Genomic DNA, 20,079 nt, shown 5'->3' with positions numbered 1-20,079 from the left:
GGGAGGGAGTGGTGGGAAGAAAAGGCAGACAACTGTTATTGAACAATAATAATGAAAAAAAGATATAATGATATAGTAAGGAAACGCAAACTAAGCCTACAACTTTTTCCCTATCCTTGGTGCTTCATATATGGCACACTCCATTTTCAGTTCACTAAAGTACATTTTATACTATGTCCTATGGTTATAAAAAGTCATTATAACTTAGGGAAAACAGACTAACATGTATCTGTTCATAACTCAGTGAACCCAAGTTCTATAAACCAGTGGAATAATTTCCTAAATTTTCATATAATATATGCTTCTCCCCTGCCATTTTTTTTATAAAATATATTAAAAAAATGAAAACTTACCAAAGGTAACCTTACTTGACTATTCTTTATGTACTGTGCTGCATGTTCATAGTCATCCACCTTTTCAGAGGCAAGTCTGGAATTCTCATTTGCAGGATATGGCTACGAAAGCAAGTGAAACTTCTAGTGATATCTTGTTAAGATAACACACTAAAATTTACAATTCAGAATTAAACATACTAAACCAGTAAAATAAAATAATTAATACAAAAAATCCCTAAGTATAACTTCAGGAAGACAAACTACATATACTTGTGAAATATGAAAAAAAAAACAAACAAGTGGTAGACGTCATCTTCTGACAAAGAAGTTATGATGAACTTGGATAATAATCATAGAATATTTAAAGTCAGACTAAAGTGTTAATCACCACCAAGAACCATTTACCAGCAAACTCTTGCCCTTCCCTGACTCCCAAAGGTTTTTTTCTCTTACGACACAAAGCTGAAGGAAAGTATTATCAAAAGAGCTAAATAATTTGAGCATTACAAACATTTAATAGCCACAGAAGACATGAACAGAAATTAGAAACAGTACAAATGCAAACTCAACAGAGAACCCTATGAGTTTAAAAACACAAGGAAAATAATCCAGCCTCCAAAATATAGGCAATCTCCACATTTCCATAAGGATCTAAAGCATACACATACAGCTTTGTTTTTAAGGGTGTACTGGCCAAATGTTTATTCAAATTACCTCAAGCACTATTTATAATCTATTTTAACTAATTTCTCTTTATACTACAAAGAATAGTACTTCCCAAATACATGTAAATCAAAACACATTACAGAATATTTAATATGACAACCATTTACTCTATAAAAGTTATATATTCTTTTGCTGTTTAGATATTTCTACCTATTGATTAGAGAGAGAGAGAGAGAGAGAAATATCAGTTTGTTGTTCAACTTATTTATGCATTCACTGGTTGATTTTTTTATGTGACCTTACCTGAGATCAAACCCACAACCCTGTTGTATTGAGATGACACTCTAACCAACTGAACTACCAACTAGGCCTAGATCTCCCTAACAATTTTTTAAAAATATTGTATTTATTTATTTTTAGAGCGAGGGGGAGGAAGAGAGAAAGAGTGTGTGTGGTTGCCTCTTACATGGCCACCACTGGGGACCTGGCCGGCAACCCAGGCATGTGCCCTGACTAGGAATCGAACCAGTGACCCTTTAGTTTGCAGCCCACGCTCAATCCACTGAGCCACACCAGCCAGGGTTCCCTAACAAATTTTTAAGAAAATCATCTGGGATTACCTCCTTTGCTCTCTTTGCTCTACCTCATTTTTCTTTATATATATCCTACAGTGAGATAAAGCATTAGAAATTTAGGTATTTGCTATTTTTAAAAAGTATTTGGTTTTTTGGACTTCCTTATCATTACCATTAGCAACTACACTCTTTATCCAATCTTAACACAAAAGAAAGACTGCTTGCAATCACTAAGTTTTTTTAAAACATTTTTTTATTGATTATGCCATTACATTTGTTCTATTCCCCCCTCCGTTCCCCTCCACCCTGCACACCCCTCCCCCACCATTACCCCCCTTTAGTTCATGAACACGTGTCTCAAGTTCTTTAGATTCTGTATTTCCCCTACTATTCTTACCCTCCGCCCATTTTCTATCTACTGCCTATGCTACTTATTTTTTGTACCTTCTCCCCCCTTCTCCTTCTCCCACTCCCCTGTTGCTAATCCTCCATGTGATCTTCATTTCTATGGTTCACTCCTGATCTAGCTGTCTTCTTAATTTGCTTTTGTTTTAGGTGTGGTTGTTGATAACTGTGAGTTTGCTGTCCTTTCACTGTTCATCTTTCTTATCTTCTTTTTCTTAGGTAAGTCCCTTTAACATTTCATATAATAAGGGCTTGGTGATGATGTACTCCTTTAACTAGACCTTATCTGATAGATGTACTCTATCTGCCCTTCCATTCTAAATGAAAGCTTTGCTGGATAGAGCAATCTTGGTTGTAGGTCTTTGGTTTTCATGACTTGGAATACCTCTTTCCTGTAAGGAATATCTTCTTGCCTGTAAGGTCTCTTTTGAGAAATCCGCTGACAGTCTGATGGGAACTCCTTTGTAGGTGACAGTCCCCTTAGCTCTTGGCTGCGTCTAGGATTCTCTCCTTCATTTTAATCTTGGCAAATGTAATTATGATGTGCCTTGGTGTGTTCCTTCTTGGGTCCAACTTCTTTGGGACTCTCTGGAGTCTATTTGGGAGCTTCCTGGATTTCCTGGAAGTCTATTTCCTTTGCCAGATTGGGGAAATTCTCCTGTATTATTTGTTCAAATAAGTTTTCTACTCGTGACTGTTCCTCTTCCCCTTCTGGTACCCCTATAATTCGAATGTTGGAATGTTTAAAGATGTCCTGGAAGTTCCTAAGCCTCTCCTCATTTTTTTTTGAATTTTTGTTCTTCATTCTTTTCTGTTTGGTCATTTTTTTCTTCCTTCTGGTCCACTTCCTCAATTTGAGTCTCAGTTTCCTTTCCATCACTATTGGTTTCCTGTGCATTACCATTCATTTCAATTAGTTTAGCTTTCATATGTTTCTCTAATTTGTGACTAAAATCAAGCAGTTCTGTGAGGATCCTGATCACCAGTGTTTTGAACTGTGCATCTGAAAGTTTAGCTATTTCTTCATCACTTAGATTTATCGGCTCTGGGGCTCTGAGTTGTTCTTGAGCCATTTTTGGTCTGTTCACGCCTGTTAAGTATGAGGAGCAGAGCCTTAGTTGTTTGCCAGGGCGGAGCCACCCAGGTCACTGGTTTGTGATGCTCTATGTGGGGGCAGGGTCAGAGAGGGAGCAATGGCTGTCCTCTCCGCTAGTAAGTCCGTCCCACCACTCACCCTGGCCTGTTTATCCAAGCGGAATTGTGCGAGCCTGCTGCCCTGCACCGTGGGGTCTCAGTGCTCGCCTCTTCACTGGTTTATCTGCAGGCAAATGCACAATCTACTGCAGACAGCCAGCAGCGCTTCTTCTGCTAGCCCGAGCCTTTGGCTGCTTGCGCACCACCCGGTCAGGGATCTTTTTGGTCAACCCACTCCGCTGCTGGCTTCACCCCTCTTACCAGTTTAGCTGAGCATTTCGTTGTTTTCGGACTCCGTACTGCGATTTTCTGTATGGTTTGGTTGTGTTTATTATTGTTAAAAAATTCTTGTTTTTAGATTTGGTTGTGCACAGACGCAAGGTGTTTCCACCTACACCTCCATCTTGGCGGAAGTCCTCAGTAAGTTCTTTTGAGCCCTCCATTCCACACCCTGTGGTTTCATCACATCACAAAGCTTCAAAACTTTAATTTTAATGTCTGCCAAACTATTCTGTTGTAATGTTTTTCAATTTACCAATATAAGACTCCTCCATTTGATTATTTGCCTGTCATCAAACATCTAGTTTCTCTCCCCTACTGATCATTTTAAACGACCAAACAACATGATTATAAAGTTGCAAAACTGATTTTTTCTAAATTTGCTAAAATGTATATAGTCTATTAAGTGTATCCTCTCAAGGCAGTTACCTTTCTGGACTTATTGCCAGGTAAGGGGAAACAAAAAACACAGGTGTCAGGACTTTATAATTACAGTTCTTTGGCTTATGTCTTTTCATTCTTCCTCCCATCTGCTACTCTGCTCCAGGAGAACAGAGCAAAGTTTACTGGTTTTACTGCTGAAACTCTGGGCCAGCTGATGGCTGACAACTTTAAGAAAAGACCTTTTACAGCCAAACATCAGAAAAAACATCCATTTAAAATCTGACCTTGACTAAAGCAATAGCATCCTGACCACTCTTTCCGTCTCTGATCTTACCATTTATCTGAACCATACTTCTAATGCTACCAGAATCCTGTTTTCATTCTTGTTCAGTCTTGTCCTCCCTCATTCAAAATCCTTTACAGGCCCACAAAAGTGATTTGGTGAAGTAGTAGGGAAAAAAAAAAGAATTTTTCAAAATAAACACTGTTAGTGCTCATGTAAGTCCCCAGATAGCCACAGTGATAAGTTATAACATCAAGAGCAGTAATAAGGGAGAAGGAAGACTGGAGACCTACTGCGCTAAAAAAAAATACTGAGTTATTAGTATTTCCTCAATATTCTTTGCTCTCTCATGTGTCTCTGCCTTAACTCTTACATATATTTCTTCCCAAAAAGATCTCTTATATACTCACTACACTTTATTCTTTCTTCATTACTGCAGTTCTCACACTGTACTTATTTACGTGTAAGTTTATCTCTTTAATATACCATAAGACCATTATCCCACATCCCACTGTTTACATATATCTTGAATAAATCAATTCATTGCCCACATGCAAAGAGAAAGTACAAATAATTGATCACTGTCTGTGCCAAGCTTTATCAAGTAAGAATGATACACTAAAGGGAAGTATGTGTGTGGCAACTTATGCACACACATTATTTTCTGGTTTTCTCCTCTCCCTCAAAACAATTAAAAACAAGCCTCTTCTCCTAATATAAAGCAAATACAAGCGTTTCTAATCCTCAAATATAAGAAATGTATCCAATGAAGAATACAACATTTTGGTGATTACTGGTTTTTAAATGTAGGATTTATAGGTGACGCTCCCACTCAAAACCAGGGATCAGAGGAAGGGATGCAATTGCAAGAAACTTTCGTTGGAATACCACCTATAAATACTGGAGAAACTCTGTTAATAGCCATGTGACCTCAAACAAGCCATTTATCATCTCTGAGCCTCAGACTGCTCATTCAAAAATAGAAAAAGTAGGTGCTCTGCCTACTTTATGGAGTAATTATGAGGATAAACAAGAGCATGCTTAAAATACTTTTTTAGCCCTGGCTGGGTGGCTCAGTTGGTTGGAATGTCATTCTGTACACCAAAAAGGTTGCAGGTTCAATTCCTGGTCAGTGCACATACCTAGATAGTGGGTTTAATTCCCTGGCTGGGGCATATATGGGAGGCAAATGATCAATGTTTCTCTCTCTTCTTCCTCTCTCTCAGAAATCAGTAATATATCTTTGGGTGAGGATTAAAAGAAGAACACTGTTAAAGTATTCTAAATTGAGTGAACTCTAAATAAGTTTAATGACTATTTAATATGATTCTAATCAATTAACAAAAATGCTCCCTATTTTAGATCTATCCAACTACACACTGATAAAATATATAATGAAAACTAATTAATTAATGGCTATATACTGTGTTTATAGACTACTTCACTGCTGCATTAAGGGAGGCAGAGAGAGTCTAGGAGTTTTAAAGCAGGTTGCAGGACCAATATAGTTTAAAAGACTAGAATCTTGCTAGATACTCACAAAGAACAGAATTATAACATGGTATGAGCTTGTCTTGGATCCTGGCCAGGAAGGTCCTAAATTATTGATATAACCAAAGGGCATTACTGTAAAGAAGTGGTTCTCACCTGGGGGTGATTTTGAACACCAGGGACCACTTGGCAATGTCACAACAAGGGGTAGGGGTGCAAATGACATTTAGTATGGAGAGGCTAGAGGCCAAGGATGCTCCTGACATCCTACAGTGCACAGAACAGCCCTCATAATAAGTAATTATCTAGTCCAAAATGCCATAGTCCTGAGGTCAAAAAATTTGACTTCAAAGAAGTACTATCTATAATACAAAATCTGATGACAGCATCACTCCATTCAAGTAATTACTACCCTGGAAAGTTTCTGTACCAAACTCTGTCCTACCTGTTAAAGAGCCTGAAGTAGTTATAAATGATCTGTGTAATTTATATTGAGATTTAAGTGTTTACATGGCCTTGAAAAGAATCTCAGGAGCAGCCAAACAAGTATGCCATAACCTGGAATTTTTTGTACCTTTCTAAATACTTACCTCCAGGGCCTGCATTCGTTTTAACAGCATTTTATTTTCATTGTTCTTAATCTTTTCTTCATAGAATTCAAGAAAAGTTTTTTTGTAGACTAGTTTCATATTATACTTCTTTACCATTCTGTCCCAAAAAAAGATTACATAATGAAAAGGCTTCTAAAATATTTTCAATTTCTCAATTGCTTACTTTCACATGACAATGACAACTTTTGGGTTCCACTAAAAAAGTTAGCATATCTCCTTCATATATTCACAATAAAAAAGATGCAAAATGAATGAGCAAAATATCACTACCCATGCCTATAAGAAAATATGTCTTCTAAATCTCCATGGGTCACAGGGAGCTAATGTAATGAATGGGTTGGTAAGTAAAATCAAAGACTGTGACATGGATATAAGGAGCTATAAGAAGCACTTTTCTATAGAATCCATTTTATTTAACTTCATCCCTCACCACAGTATTGAGAATAGTTGCCAACTTTCTCCTTAAAATATTCTTCCTGTTTTGGGTTCTATAACAAGATACACTATTAATTTTTATCCTACATTTGGGGTTGCTTCTTTAGTTTCCTTCACAGGCTTGTTTTAGACAACTTCTAAATCTTAAGGTTCTGAACAGTTTGGCCCAGAGCCTTTGCTCATTTTCAATCCCTTGATTTTACCCAGTATTCCAATAGCTATCTGTGCTCAGCTATCTTTTCTGCCCTACTCATTTATTCCACTGCTTAATAGAAATTTCCATCAGGATGTAGAACAGGTATTCTCTAACTTCTCATATCCAAGGCTGAAACCCACAGGATTGTTGTCAATCTTTCCTATATCAGTAAATTCCTCTAATAACTCATGTCAGAAATCCTGGAATTCTCCATGCCAGTGCCCTCTTTCCATTGCCCACTGTATTCAACATGCCACTACATCCTCTCCATTAAACTATAAAACATACATCAGTGGCTTTCCTTCAGCATCTTTTACTAGCCAAGCTCCTTCATATTTCAGGTCTTTCATACATACTGTCCCTTGTGCCTGGAAGATTATTCATTCCAGTCTTTAACTGGCCAACTTAAATTCATCCTTTATAGACCTTGACTTAAACATCACTTCTTCACAGATGGCTTCCTTAAATCCTCACATATTAGATTTCCCTGTTATTTCCCTATAGTCTGGTTTTTTTCCCCTCACTGCATTCACTAAAGTTTGTAACTATGTATCTGTAGACAACATGAGGGAGCCTTAGGGATGGTTCCAGGCAGTAGGTAAAGGAGAAAAGAACAAAAAAGGGAGAAAGAAACCCCTGAAAGAACCCTGAGAGGTTGTGAGGTGACAGTTGAGGGGACAGGATGAAGAAAAACATGAGGGCCACAGGGGTTGGTATATAAAAGGCATATTTAAGGTGGGATTCCCTGTAATTTATTTATATATACACATATATGTTATTTTTTTAAATACTGTATTCATTTATTTTTAGAGAGAAGAGAGGATGAGAGGGAGAGAAATACCAATGTGTGGTTGCTTCTCATGTGTCCTCCAACTTCCCCCAGAAGTTGGTTACTGGGGACCTGGCCCACAACTCAGGCCAGACTGGGTTGCTCTAGACTGGGAATTAAACTGGTGACCCCTTTGGTTTGTAGGCCAGCACTCAATCCACTGAGTCATACCAGCCAGGGCAGGATTCCCTATTATTTAAATTAGCTCTCCTTAAAAAGACAACAAGAGTAAAGATAAAAATCTCTTCTAATCTAGGTAGCTCCTTTTCTATCATAAATCTCCAAAATAAAGCCTTTAGAAATGAAACCAAGTTTTACAACTAAGAAATATAATTACAAAGAATTGAAACTCAATTTGACTGATTTGAATAGGTTTGCCATATAAAAGATAATTATACTTTTGTTCAGTTTCTTCATGAAATGGCAAAAGGGCATCTCAAAAATCTCTATGCATTGTTGGAATCTGTTCTACCAAATGAATACTTGTTTCAATAAATGGTATTTTTAAATTTAGGTATTAAAAGTGATGACTAGTGATTTTTATATGTCTATTATCAATAGGTAAATTAAGTAGAAAAGATTGCTAGTGCTTGTGTAGCACTAAAAAAAAAAGTCAACTTTAAAATCATCAACTTTGTTAACCAAAAAACATCAATCTGACACATTATACAATACACTAAAAATGTTTAATTTCTTATGGTATAAAGCTGAAGAGAAGTAATGTTTCCCACAAGTTTACTTTAGGGAAAGTAAAAATTTAACTTTTGTTCTTAAAAGTTAATTTTAAGAACAAAAATGTGATTTAAATTTTAAATTTTATAGCTTATAAAACTGTGCATAATATTTTCTCATGTTCAGTCACACACTATTTTTTATTTTATATAAAAATTTTATATACTGTGGAACTGAAAATCCTATGCCCATAATTTTACCAGCTGAGACACAATTCAAATAATCACCAACTAAAACTAAGCAGACAATAAAGCTCTTGTTTTCCTCAGTTAAAAAACACTTTTATTTTTCAAAATAAGAAATAAAGTTAACTGTGATAATGACCTACATTGAAGCTGACTCTTCCACTCTTCCTACCAAGGAAAACCCCAAGACCAAGGTATCTCATAAAGCTTTGAAATCTTATCTGATGAAGTCTAGTACTCCAATTTCCCTGTGTCTATGGAGTCCCCAGGACTCCTAGGAACTGAGGTACATGAGTGGATACATTCCTGAATCAGAATTTTATTATCAGTATTGCCTATGAGACATAGGCAATTTCAAAGCTACAGTGAAATGTAAAACAACTTTTAATACCCATCCCTGTGTCAAAAGAATTCATTTGATATTGCCAAGTTATGTTATCAAAAAAAAAATTTGCATTTGCAGTGTCAGGTATTTTCTGCCATAAGCTGAAGGTAATGAGCTCCCTTTCTTAATTCCAGGAATAAAGGAGAACTAAGTTAAGGCTGGAAGAGAACTATGGCATCAACCCTGGATTTGAGGCTCTCTTTTTTCTTTAACAAGGCTATATTTTTCTTTGGGTCCCGTATAAAAAAATGACTAAAAATACAGATTTTCTCCCCTTTTTCCTCCTTGAAAGCAAAAAGAGAATAGTAACAGATTAACAACATTCTTACTCATTTAGCAATGGAAAATAGACCAAGAATTCAGGGACATCCACAACACCTTCCAAGTTGAAGTCATATTTGCAGCCAAATAACGGATAATCTCCTTTCTTCTGAAATTTCACAGTATATATTTCATTTCCAAATGATTTTGTTTCTGAAGCTTCAAGACGTCTTCTACAATGATTTTTTCCAATCAATAATAGAAGAGATTAAAATTGTTATTAGCTCAGATTTCTTTTGATCAGATTGTACATATAAAAAAACTACATGAAATTTTAAAAATATAATTGATTAGCTTTTTAATAGAATTTGAGCTATTTTTAGAAGCAACATACTAAAAGATTATAAATAATCACACTAATAATAAAATTAGCTTGGATGGTAGGGTCCACTATCATGGCAATTGGTTGATTCTCTGTGCCTTGGTATCTGATGTGCAGCTTGTCCAGTACCACACTCTGTCTGGCTCAATGTAACATCAGCCTCCAACTTACAAATTAAGATGTTGTAAAGGTTCATCTGTAAATCTGTCTTTTGAACTTAAATTCTAATACCTACTCAAATATATTATCAAAATGGCCAGCCCTTGTAAGAGCAACAAGGCATATTATGAAAACTCTCTAATAAACACTGCTACTTTAAAATAAGTTTCATACTGAATCTATTGTAAACTACAATATATTTGAAAGTACTTACATCAGTTCAAAGCTATTGGGAGTGGTACCAATAAAATAGCCTCCAGGACTAAGTCTCTCACAAGCATTTCTGAGCATCATGTCCGCCTGTTCATAGGACTCAAATGAGTAATGACAGACAAACTGACAACTGCAGATGTCAAAGTACATTTCTGGGTCATGAAATTTGTCAATCAAAAGTTCCTAAAGAAAATTAAAATAGGTAAATATTTTAAAGTATAACATAAAAACTTTTAGTAAATTAATTTCTCGAATTAGAATCCTTAAAATAAAAGTAGACATGCCCTCCAACTAACCTATACTTTTTCTCATGTATAACAAAGGTCATAATGAAATCATTCTTTCCTTCTTGTTTGACAGAATTTGATTCCTATTTTTATAATTTTTAAAAACTACAAATTTTGAAATCATATTAAAATGTATCAACCAAATATGACATTTAAAGGAGCAGATCCTTTTATCTGGCTTTACTTGAAAGCTAAGTAAAATGACACTGAAAAGTAACTTGGATAAAAATTTGGACTTATGGACATTTCAAAAAAATATACTAGCCTTTTTAAAGGTTTCCAACATTACAGCAGCATATTACCACTTTCCCTTTCATAACTGCTAACAGCACATGTAGGATCTCTAATAGCTTAAAGAGCTAACAAGTCAGACAAAACATACAGTTCAAGGTGAGACTTTCACCATTCGAGTGTCTCTCGTACTTCTAAATTTGATAGTTGTTTCAGAAACAGAGAGAAGTTAAAAAAAACAGACTATAATATGGTGGGAAACTACACTGATAAATTGCAAAGTGAAAAAAAACATAAATTTAGTTCTATTTCAAAACACAGGAAAAATCTTGTTCAAATGGAAAAGCAACACATGACTTCTAAGTTCAAATTATCAAAAGCAAAAAATTTTCAGACGTAGTAGATCATTAAAAAAGTTTTATCATAACAGAATTTCTAGTTGAAACTGAAAACTCATTAAGATTTTTAATGTTTCAAGTATGTTTTTAAGAAAAGCTGATTTAAAAGTTTATCCAGAGTGAATACATAAAAAATACATTTACAAATTTTAAAAACCATGTACCTTTGAGCAATCAGCAGTTATAAATTCGGCACTGAAAATATGTTCATTATCACGACGATTTTTCATGTCCTCATACCGCTGCTGACACTGTTTGACAGAAACATCAGCAATATCTGGAAGGGGAAGGAGTGATAGTAACTGTCAACAAAGACGCATAGAGATAACAAAAAGCAAAGATGGCACAAATCTAGATATTACTCTCAGTGGATAAACTTTCCCATGAAATCTAGCTAGCCTTAGTATAAGCAAAAACTTCTATTTCCTTAAAAAAGAGAGAGAGAAGTCTTTGTTACAATATAAATGTCCCATTATTTTTCAAAAGACATTAGAAGTTTTCTAAATATAGGTAGCTATAACAGAAAGATCCTACCATGATTTTTAAACATCTATTCAAAGTTAAAAGTTTATCATTTGAATTATAAAACCTAACACTGTTATGTCCAGTTTTGGAAATATCAACTATATATCTTCATAATAAAATGTTATTTGTCCCTTTTGCACTGATGGAGCAAAAGCAAGTGTGTAAAATGTTGGCATCTGATCATGAATACACAAGGTAGTAGCACCAAGTGCTACTGGTAATACTTATATATATTCTTCACCACTGTAAAACTAGCATTAAAAAAAGAAACTAGTTTCATTTAAGAATATCCTTGATTGCACGGCAAAACTGAATTAATAAAATTCAGTTTATTAAAACCTGTTCCTTACTTGTTCCTCTTACTTCTGGCTCTTGAACACATCTTTTTAACATTCTCTGTGATGAAATGGAAAGTAACAAAAAATTTCTGTTATTAAAAAAAAGTTTGAACAGGACTGGTGTGACTGCACTGTGAGCTGTACTAGCCCCTTTTTTCATAGAAAATTCTTTTCACTTGAAAGAACCACTGACAAACAAAGTGGTTATTCAGACCGAGCGATGTGGCAGACATTCTCCTGAAAATAAAGAGTGAACCTATCACTTCAGGAAAAATAGTAAACAAATTTTTTTTTTTTTTTAGATTTTATTTATTTATCTTTAGAGGGGAAGGGAAGGAGAGAGGGAGAGAAACATCAATGTATGGTTGCCTTTCATGCATCCCCTGCTGGGAATTGGCCTGCAGGGAACCGGCCTGCAACCCCGGTATGTGCCCTGACTGGGAATCGAACCGCGATTGTCTGGTTCGCAGGCCCGTGCTCAATCCACTGAGCTACACCAGCCAGGGCAACAAATTTTTTTTAATCCTCCTCTGTAGACATTTTTTTATTGCTTTTAGAAGGAGTGGGTGTAAGAGAAACATTGATGTGAGGGAGAATCATTAATCAGCAGTTTTCTGTGCCTGGACCAGGGATGCACGTGCCAGGACCAGGGACCAAACTTGCAACCCAGGTATATGCCCTGGCTGGGAATTGAACCCACAACCCTTTGGTTATGGGACAATGCTCCAGTTAACTGAACCACACTGGCCAGACTGAACATATTTCTTATCAACAATAAAATTTGAGCTTTCAAGTGAAAATTACAATTCTGAAAAACTTACATCTACCACCTTGGACTGGGCATCTTGCCCCTACTTCTCTGGATGGTAGTGATATTAAACAAATGTGATTTCTTGATGTCAATACAGAGAAGATCTGCACTGTTTTAGTGAACATTATTTTCCAAGTATTACAAAATCTCATGGGGCAAGAGCCATTCAAAGTGCAAGACAGACAAATGGAATTAAATGTAACATTATGAAAGTTCATCAATATGTGGTTTTAGATTCTACACTGTGGATCTTTAAGGAACTTCTTACTTGTAAAATTCTGATGTACTACCAAAGATGAATATCCTCAATTATCTGAAATGACTATTAAAATACTCATTCGTTTAACAACTACTTATCCAACAAAATAACAAACCATAACATACTAAGTGAGAATTCAGTTGTCCCTATTATTCCAGAATCTAAAAGGATTTGCAAAAACATTTTTAGAATGCCAGTTTTTTCACTAAATTTTATTTCTTAATGGATTAAAATATTTCTAAAATTGTGTTTTAATTCCTATAATCAATATATATAACCACATATACAAAAGCTTTCTGGAGTTCTCAATCATTTTTAAGAGGACAGAGTGGTCATAAAAGCAAAAACTTTGAGAAGTTTCCATTTAGGCAATACGTCATAGGTGGTGCTGTGCACTTCCTATTATTCATCCCATTAGGAAGCACATGATGTCTGTTTGTTCCACTTTAGTGTAAGACTGACCAGTGGGTTCATATGCTTGATTCATTAGGTTAAGTTCCTTTCAACTTCACCCAATAGCTGCCTATGATTGTTGCTCAGATCTATTATTTCACCAGGCTAAAAAAAATCGTGATTTTCATCATTCCTCCTGCATTTATCCATTATGATTTTTCAATGAAGAGGAATTCCCCTTTTCAACCTTTTGGTTACCTTGAAATATGGTTCATATAGGGTAGGGAAGATAAAATACTCAATCTGTGCCTCCCCACTTAATTTATGAATTTCAGAATAATGAGTTAAGTTTTGTAGCAACCTCTAAGGATAAACAATAAGTTTTTTTCCCATTCATTTGATGACTTTCAATTCACTGTAATAACAATTCTTTCTGATAAGAAAACTGTCTTATCCTTTCAAGTTTGTATTTTAGACATGGCAGCTCGAATCATCTTTGATTGCTTCCTTCCTTTTAGAAAGGATGAGTTATTCTAGGCTAATCCATACTATAACACCATTAATAAAGTCTCATATCTCATTTTTAAAAACACTCATCTAATGCTGAGCCCCCAAATAACAAAATATTTTAGTATCATTTAGGTAACAAGATCTTATTTTCCATTTCCCTGACTGAACACAAATTACTCTTTTCCACACCATTATTTAGCTTACCAGTACAAACTAGCTTGTTAATTCTTCCTTTTTTCCACTTAAGTAAATCTCCACCTTTACCACATCCCAGGTCCAAAACAGTAATGTCACGTTTTTTTTTCTGTCGTAACTTTTCTAAAAATTCCCCTAAAACAGAGAAATAAGTCATAATAAAAGATCTCCATTCTTAATAAAGCATAAACTGTTCCCCCTAATAACCTATTAACTTCTGCCTGACATGTAATACTAATTATTATATTTTCACTTACATAATTCATAACTTTTGGTAAATATCACAAAATATGACTAATAGTTAATTAATTTGATTCTCTAACATTAAAGATGAAAAAGCATATATCTGACTTTAGAAAGTTAAGGCAGGTTTTTGAAGGCTACTTTCAGAACCTGATTCAACATTAAATAGCTGACATTTTAAATTCTAGTAATACAAGAAGATTCAATTAATCCTTCATAGTTTTCTCTTTCCAAAGCTAAGTATTTAGCTTATTATATACCTATGTTAATCAGAATAATTATGGAATAAGTGCTTGATTATCATAAAGGTGTCAGGCTTACCACCAAGAAAAAAAATACAAGTAGTCGAAAATTATACACACCTCTTAATTTTACTATCATCAGAATTCTTAAAACATTCTGAAGTAAAAAATGGAATCTTCCATCCCGATCTACCAATTCACATTAGTAGCCAACAAATAATATTAGTAGATCCCCATATATCAATAACCAAATGCTTCAAATATCAGTTACAGGCATCTTAATATTCTTAAATGATTGATGTATTCAGCAATTCTAAAACTTTGTATACTACTGTATCCTAAGTCTGCTCTTCCTGTCTTTGTCACTCTGAGTTTAACACTTTCTATTTCATGTGTATATTATCAAAAGATTGCTAGAATATTCTGTATAAATGGTTCTGCCTTTCACTGTCTATATGATCTTAAAGTAATTTTAATATAAGTGCAAGTATTCTATATTTAACTTTCTGCTATGAATCTTAAGAAAACAGCATAAAAATAATATTGAAAGAGTGAAGGGACTTCCGCCAAGATGGAGGCATAGGTAGATATGCTGTGCCTTCTCACACAACCAAGTTAAGAGACAACTAAATATTAGCAACAGAAAACACATCCAGAACACAGAAAATTGAACTTTTCGGAAGTCTGTTAACAACAAATTCTTCAGTCTGACTGGTAAGGGGCGAAACCAGCAGCTGGTGGAGAAGGGTTGCACGGGAAAACTCGGTCAGATGGACTCAGGCACAGGGAATCCAGGCCCAGGGTTGGACTTAGTGAGCAACCCAGCGAGCAACCGCAGGGAAACAGCGAGGGAGCAGGGCTGCGGGTTGACCGTGGTCGCACATTTGTGCGCGGACAGACAAGCGAGCGTGGCCAGTGGCAGGGAGGGCGCTGCCATTTCCCTGCTCTGACCCCACCTCCACATACAGCTTCATAACCCAGCGACTCTGAGTGGCCCGGCCCAGGTGAACCACCTAAGGCACTGCTCCTCCGCACCCAGCTGTGAGAAGTGGCAGAGGGCGTTGCCATCTCCCTGCTCTGGCCACGCCCCCACATACAGCGTCACAACCCAGCGACCTGGGAGTCCAAGGCACCACTTCTCACACTTAAAGGGCCAGAACAGACCAAAAATGTCGCAAGATCCCAAAGCCCTAGAGCCCATAGATCTAAGTGATGAAGAAATAGCAAAACTCTCAGACGCACAGTTTAAAACACTGGTCATCAGGATCCTCACAGAACTGGTTGATTATAGCCACAAATTAGACAAATATATGAAGGCGAAACTAATTGAAATGAATGGAATTGCACAGGACACCAATAGCAATGAAAAGGAAACTGGGACTCAAATCAATGGAGTGGACCAGAAGAAAGCAAATAATGGCCAAACAGAAAAGAGTCAAGAAGCAAGAATTCAAAGAAATGAGGAGAGTCTTAGGAACCTCCAGGACATCTTTAAACGCTCCAACATCCGAATTATAGGGGTACCAGAAGGGGGAAAGGCACAGCCACCAGTGGAAAAATTATTTGAACAAATAATACAGGAGAATTTCCCCAATCTGGCAAAGGAAATAGACTTCCAAGAAATCCAGGAAGCTCAAAGAGTCCCAAAGAAGTTGGACCCAAGAAGGAACACACCAAGGCACATCATCATTACATTAGCCAAAATTAAAATGAAGGAGAGAATCCTAGAAGCAGCAAGAGATAAGGGGGACAGTCACCTACAAAGGAGTCCCCATCAGACTGTCAGCGGATTTCTCAAAAGAGACCTTACAGGCAAGAAGGGGCTGGAAAGAGGTATTCCAAGTCATGAAAACCAAAGACCTACAACCAAGATTGCTCTATCCAGCAAAACTTTCATTTAGAATGGAAGGACAGTATATAAAGTGCTTCTCAGATAAGATCAAATTCAAGGAGTTCATCATCACCAAGCCCTTATTATATGAAATGTTAAAGGGACTTATCGAAGAAAAAGAAGTTAAAGAAACATGAACAGTGAAAGGACAACAAACTCACAGTTATTAACAACCACACCTAAAACAAAAGCAAACTAAGAGGACAGCTAGATCAGGAGTGGAAACAGAAATGAAGATCTCAAGGAGGGTTAGCAACAGGGGAGTGGGAGGAGGAGAAGGGGGGAGAAGGTACAGAAAATAAGTAGCATAGATAGTAGATAGAAAATAGATGGGGGGGCAAGAATAGCATGGGAAATATAGAATCTAAAGAACTTGAGACACATGGTCATAAACTAAAGGGGGGTAATGGTGGGGATGGGGGGGTAGGGTGGAGGGGAATGAAGGGGGGAATACAACAACTGTAACAGCATAATCAATAAAAAATTTTAAAAAAATAAATATTTTGATTTGAAAAAAAAAGAGTGAAAAACAACTATAAAATCTCTTTATTTCTATACAGTAAAACTAATGAGAAGAAAATCATGATGCAACATTATTCAACAATATCATCACCACATTCAATGAATGGCAGTCAACTATTTACTAAGCTATAAGCACCAGCAAGAAAAAGAAAAGAATGACAAAGAATGGATTCTGAGAAGAAAAAGGGAAAAGGCACAGGGAGCTTGGCATAGACCACAAGATTGCATTAGGACTAGAAAGATACATAGATGCAGATGGCAAAGCATCCATTGAGAGAGTTGCTGGAATAGCTGAAGAAGGAAAATGTCATGAATATGCTGAGATAAATTTTTACTAGTCTGACTTAAGTCTTTTCATGAATAAATACACATCATTAAAAAATACCCAATAATAAGTAATCATCATTGGATTTGCATAAGAGAAAAAATTAGTACCAATATCCAAAGATTATCTTAAAAGTATAGACTATGAATGACATATTATTTACCACTTAATTACCCCAGCTGACAATAGCAGAGTCAAATAAGTCATATTTTTGTAATAAATTATGATTAAAAACAAAAATAAGATAGAAAACATCAACTTGTATCTGAAAAATAAGATTAATTTTCACTCCTAATATATCTCAGAATGTCTGATCTATCTTTAAAAATAGATTATCATTAAACTTAGAAGAAAATATCTATAATTAGCACTTTTTCCCCTGTATAATCAAGAAAGCACTTTCACTCTTCCTGAGATTGGCTTTATAAAAACAAAAAGAAAAAACCTTACTGTAAAAAACCAAAATACACTGGCTTTTTAAAATTCTAAACTCAAGTAATAGTCTATTTGATGTAGTAGATATACGAAGCAATAAATATATCCTGAATCACATTTTTTTCCACTGACTTCCATTTTAATATGAAAGGTGAGTTTCCATAGATAAAATGCTGGATCTAAAAAGTTGAATATCTTCATTAATCCTCAATGTAAACTTTATTTTCTCTCAAACACAAAGAAAAAAATAAGTTTAATGAGTAATCAACAAAAATATGATCTTTACCAACTCATTAAATGCCTCAAAATAAAAAAATCATGATACTGCCAATTTCCTTGATTTAATGGAACCTGTATGTTTAATCCAACAATGTTATTGCTCCATAATTATGAGAGTAAAATAGAATAATTACTTAATAGCATTAATTCCACATAAAAAGGAACACACTACTTTTTGAAAGCCTTGTTAAGTTTTCAAGTTAATATCCATTAAAAACTCATTAACACCTTATAGAGTTAACCAAAAGTGGATATAAAAAGATTTATCTCAAAGGCTTAGTTTTAGTTTTGGCTTCCGTTTTACAAAGCCAAGATTTGACAATTAAATGAACAGGACTTAAAGATCTAGAAATTTGGTGTATGATTAACCATTCAAGGGGGAAAAAATGAGACATTAGCTAAAATACAAAATTCCAAAGTATAAAACAAAACAATCATACCAATGAGGACGCTTTTCATCCAATTATTAAAGTTTCTTAGGTAAAAAATACGACTTTGGCTACGCTTCTCCAAACCAACTTCCTGAAGTTCATTGTAGTGAGCAGCCACTGTTGAGCTGTGTCCTTCTTCTAAATTCTGAAAATAAGACAATTGAAAAAAAAAATTAAGAATTAGAACACGGCAAAAAATAAACCTAAAACAGCATATGACCTATACAAGGATAAAATGCTACTGAAATTGATAAATTCCATTAAATAAAGGCATTAACTACAGAAATCCCACTAATTATAATCAGACATAAGACTTGTTTCTCCCACTCCCTATTTTTAAAAACATCTCTAGGTTTCAAATTTTCATCTTGGTCTTTTGTCTGTATAATTTTTCTATCAAAGTTTTAATAAAATAAGTACTCTTCCAGTTCTGATTTATTCAACTCAATAAATGCCAGTCAGGGAAGGTTCCTACAAGAAAATAAAATAGGAACTATTTATAAAATAGTTGACTGTTAAATGAGATCATACACACCAAGGGTTTAGAACTCAATTGGCTATATTCAGTGTCAGTGATTCCCACTACTATTTGCTATTAATCTAATTCAGCATTTTCAATTTATGCTCCCTACTTAAGGTCCTAAGCATTCTGCAAAAATCCCACGATAGATGAAGGGTTTCAGATCCCCATACTTCCCTGTTCAACCAAAGTGGTTCATCTTTTACCTATTTTACACATGAGGTTTAAGATTTTCACTTGAGAAGAGGGTTCTGTTGCTAGTAAAAGTTTGAAACTATGTTTATAATACAAACTTCTCTCTGTTACAAGGATTCACTCTCCAGAGCACTAATGACAAATGCTTAGCCTGTGTTTTTCCTCTTCACTGGCTGATGGCAGAATTTTACTCATTTATTGAAGTTCTCTTTCCCTCCAGACCCAGATTCTGCCTCAGATTCCTTCACAATATTATACTCCCAGAAGAAAATGACCTGCTACTCCCTGCCCTATAGTATCCCTGCTAAATACCAGGTTTTTGCATCCACTTAACTAAAACTGTATGTAATTACCTAAATAAGAAGTTGAAACAATATGGTTGAAGGAACTACATTAGAAAAGGAATGTAAAGCTGGATATGATTTTGAAATTTTATCATTTTAAGTGGTAATCTCAACTACTTCAGATACAAAAAAGAGATAAACACCTAATAAAATGAGAAAAAGTAAATCATCTGGACCTCATACTCTTGTCTTTTTTAAAACGTCAAGAAAAAGCAAACTATAAAAACTCGATTTAAATTTTCTGGTCAAGTGAGACTTCTGACAACATAAAAAGGATCTCTCATTAGCCCTGGCTGGTATAGCTCAGTAGATTGAGTGCAGGCTTCAAACCAGAGGGTTAAGGTTCGATTCCCAGTCAGGGCACATGCCTGAGTTGCAAGCCAGTTCCCAGCAGGGGACACACAAAAGGCAACCATACATTGATATTTCTCTCCCTCTCTTCTCTTCCCCTCTAAAGATAGATAAATAAAAATCTGTAAAAATAATATTAAAAACAAACATAGATTATTTGAAAAAAATGATCTCATTGGAAGTTTCAACTAAAAAAAAACAATTAAAGTACAAGAGTTAAAAGCTTACGCTATCTTAACACAATAAAAAAGAACATTCTGAAATTATTACAATTACATAAAAACCAGGATTCACAGCTGCTCCACATTTCAATTTGACATTCAATTTTACAAATAAAGAAAAATATGATGGACA

The 20,079-nt window shown here is 35.3% G+C and overlaps 1 protein-coding gene across 3 annotated transcripts in view; it reads right to left on the bottom strand.

Moving 5' to 3' along the window:
- Positions 1-20,079, bottom strand: part of RNMT (RNA guanine-7 methyltransferase) — a 32,273-nt gene that overhangs the window by 9,229 nt on the left and 2,965 nt on the right. For 2 of the 3 annotated variants that reach the window (XM_037167149.2, XM_037167150.2), the window contains exons 3-9: positions 18,325-18,460; positions 13,957-14,082; positions 11,081-11,193; positions 10,002-10,183; positions 9,315-9,479; positions 6,203-6,320; positions 354-455 (exon numbers count right to left, since the gene is read on the bottom strand). In XM_037167149.2, coding sequence (XP_037023044.2) covers positions 354-455; positions 6,203-6,320; positions 9,315-9,479; positions 10,002-10,183; positions 11,081-11,193; positions 13,957-14,082; positions 18,325-18,460 — 942 coding nt within the window. The remainder of the gene's footprint in view (positions 1-353; positions 456-6,202; positions 6,321-9,314; positions 9,480-10,001; positions 10,184-11,080; positions 11,194-13,956; positions 14,083-18,324; positions 18,461-20,079) is intronic. The other variant, XR_008392289.1, reaches the window with a different exon arrangement.

Source organism: Artibeus jamaicensis, unplaced genomic scaffold (genome assembly GCF_021234435.1).
Source record: "Artibeus jamaicensis isolate MK-2021 breed Jamaican fruit bat unplaced genomic scaffold, CSHL_Jam_final contig_511, whole genome shotgun sequence".
Lineage (NCBI taxonomy): Eukaryota > Metazoa > Chordata > Mammalia > Chiroptera > Phyllostomidae > Artibeus > Artibeus jamaicensis.
The sequence above is the reverse complement of the archived record's forward strand: the minus strand, read 5'-3'. Positions and strand labels throughout refer to the sequence as shown.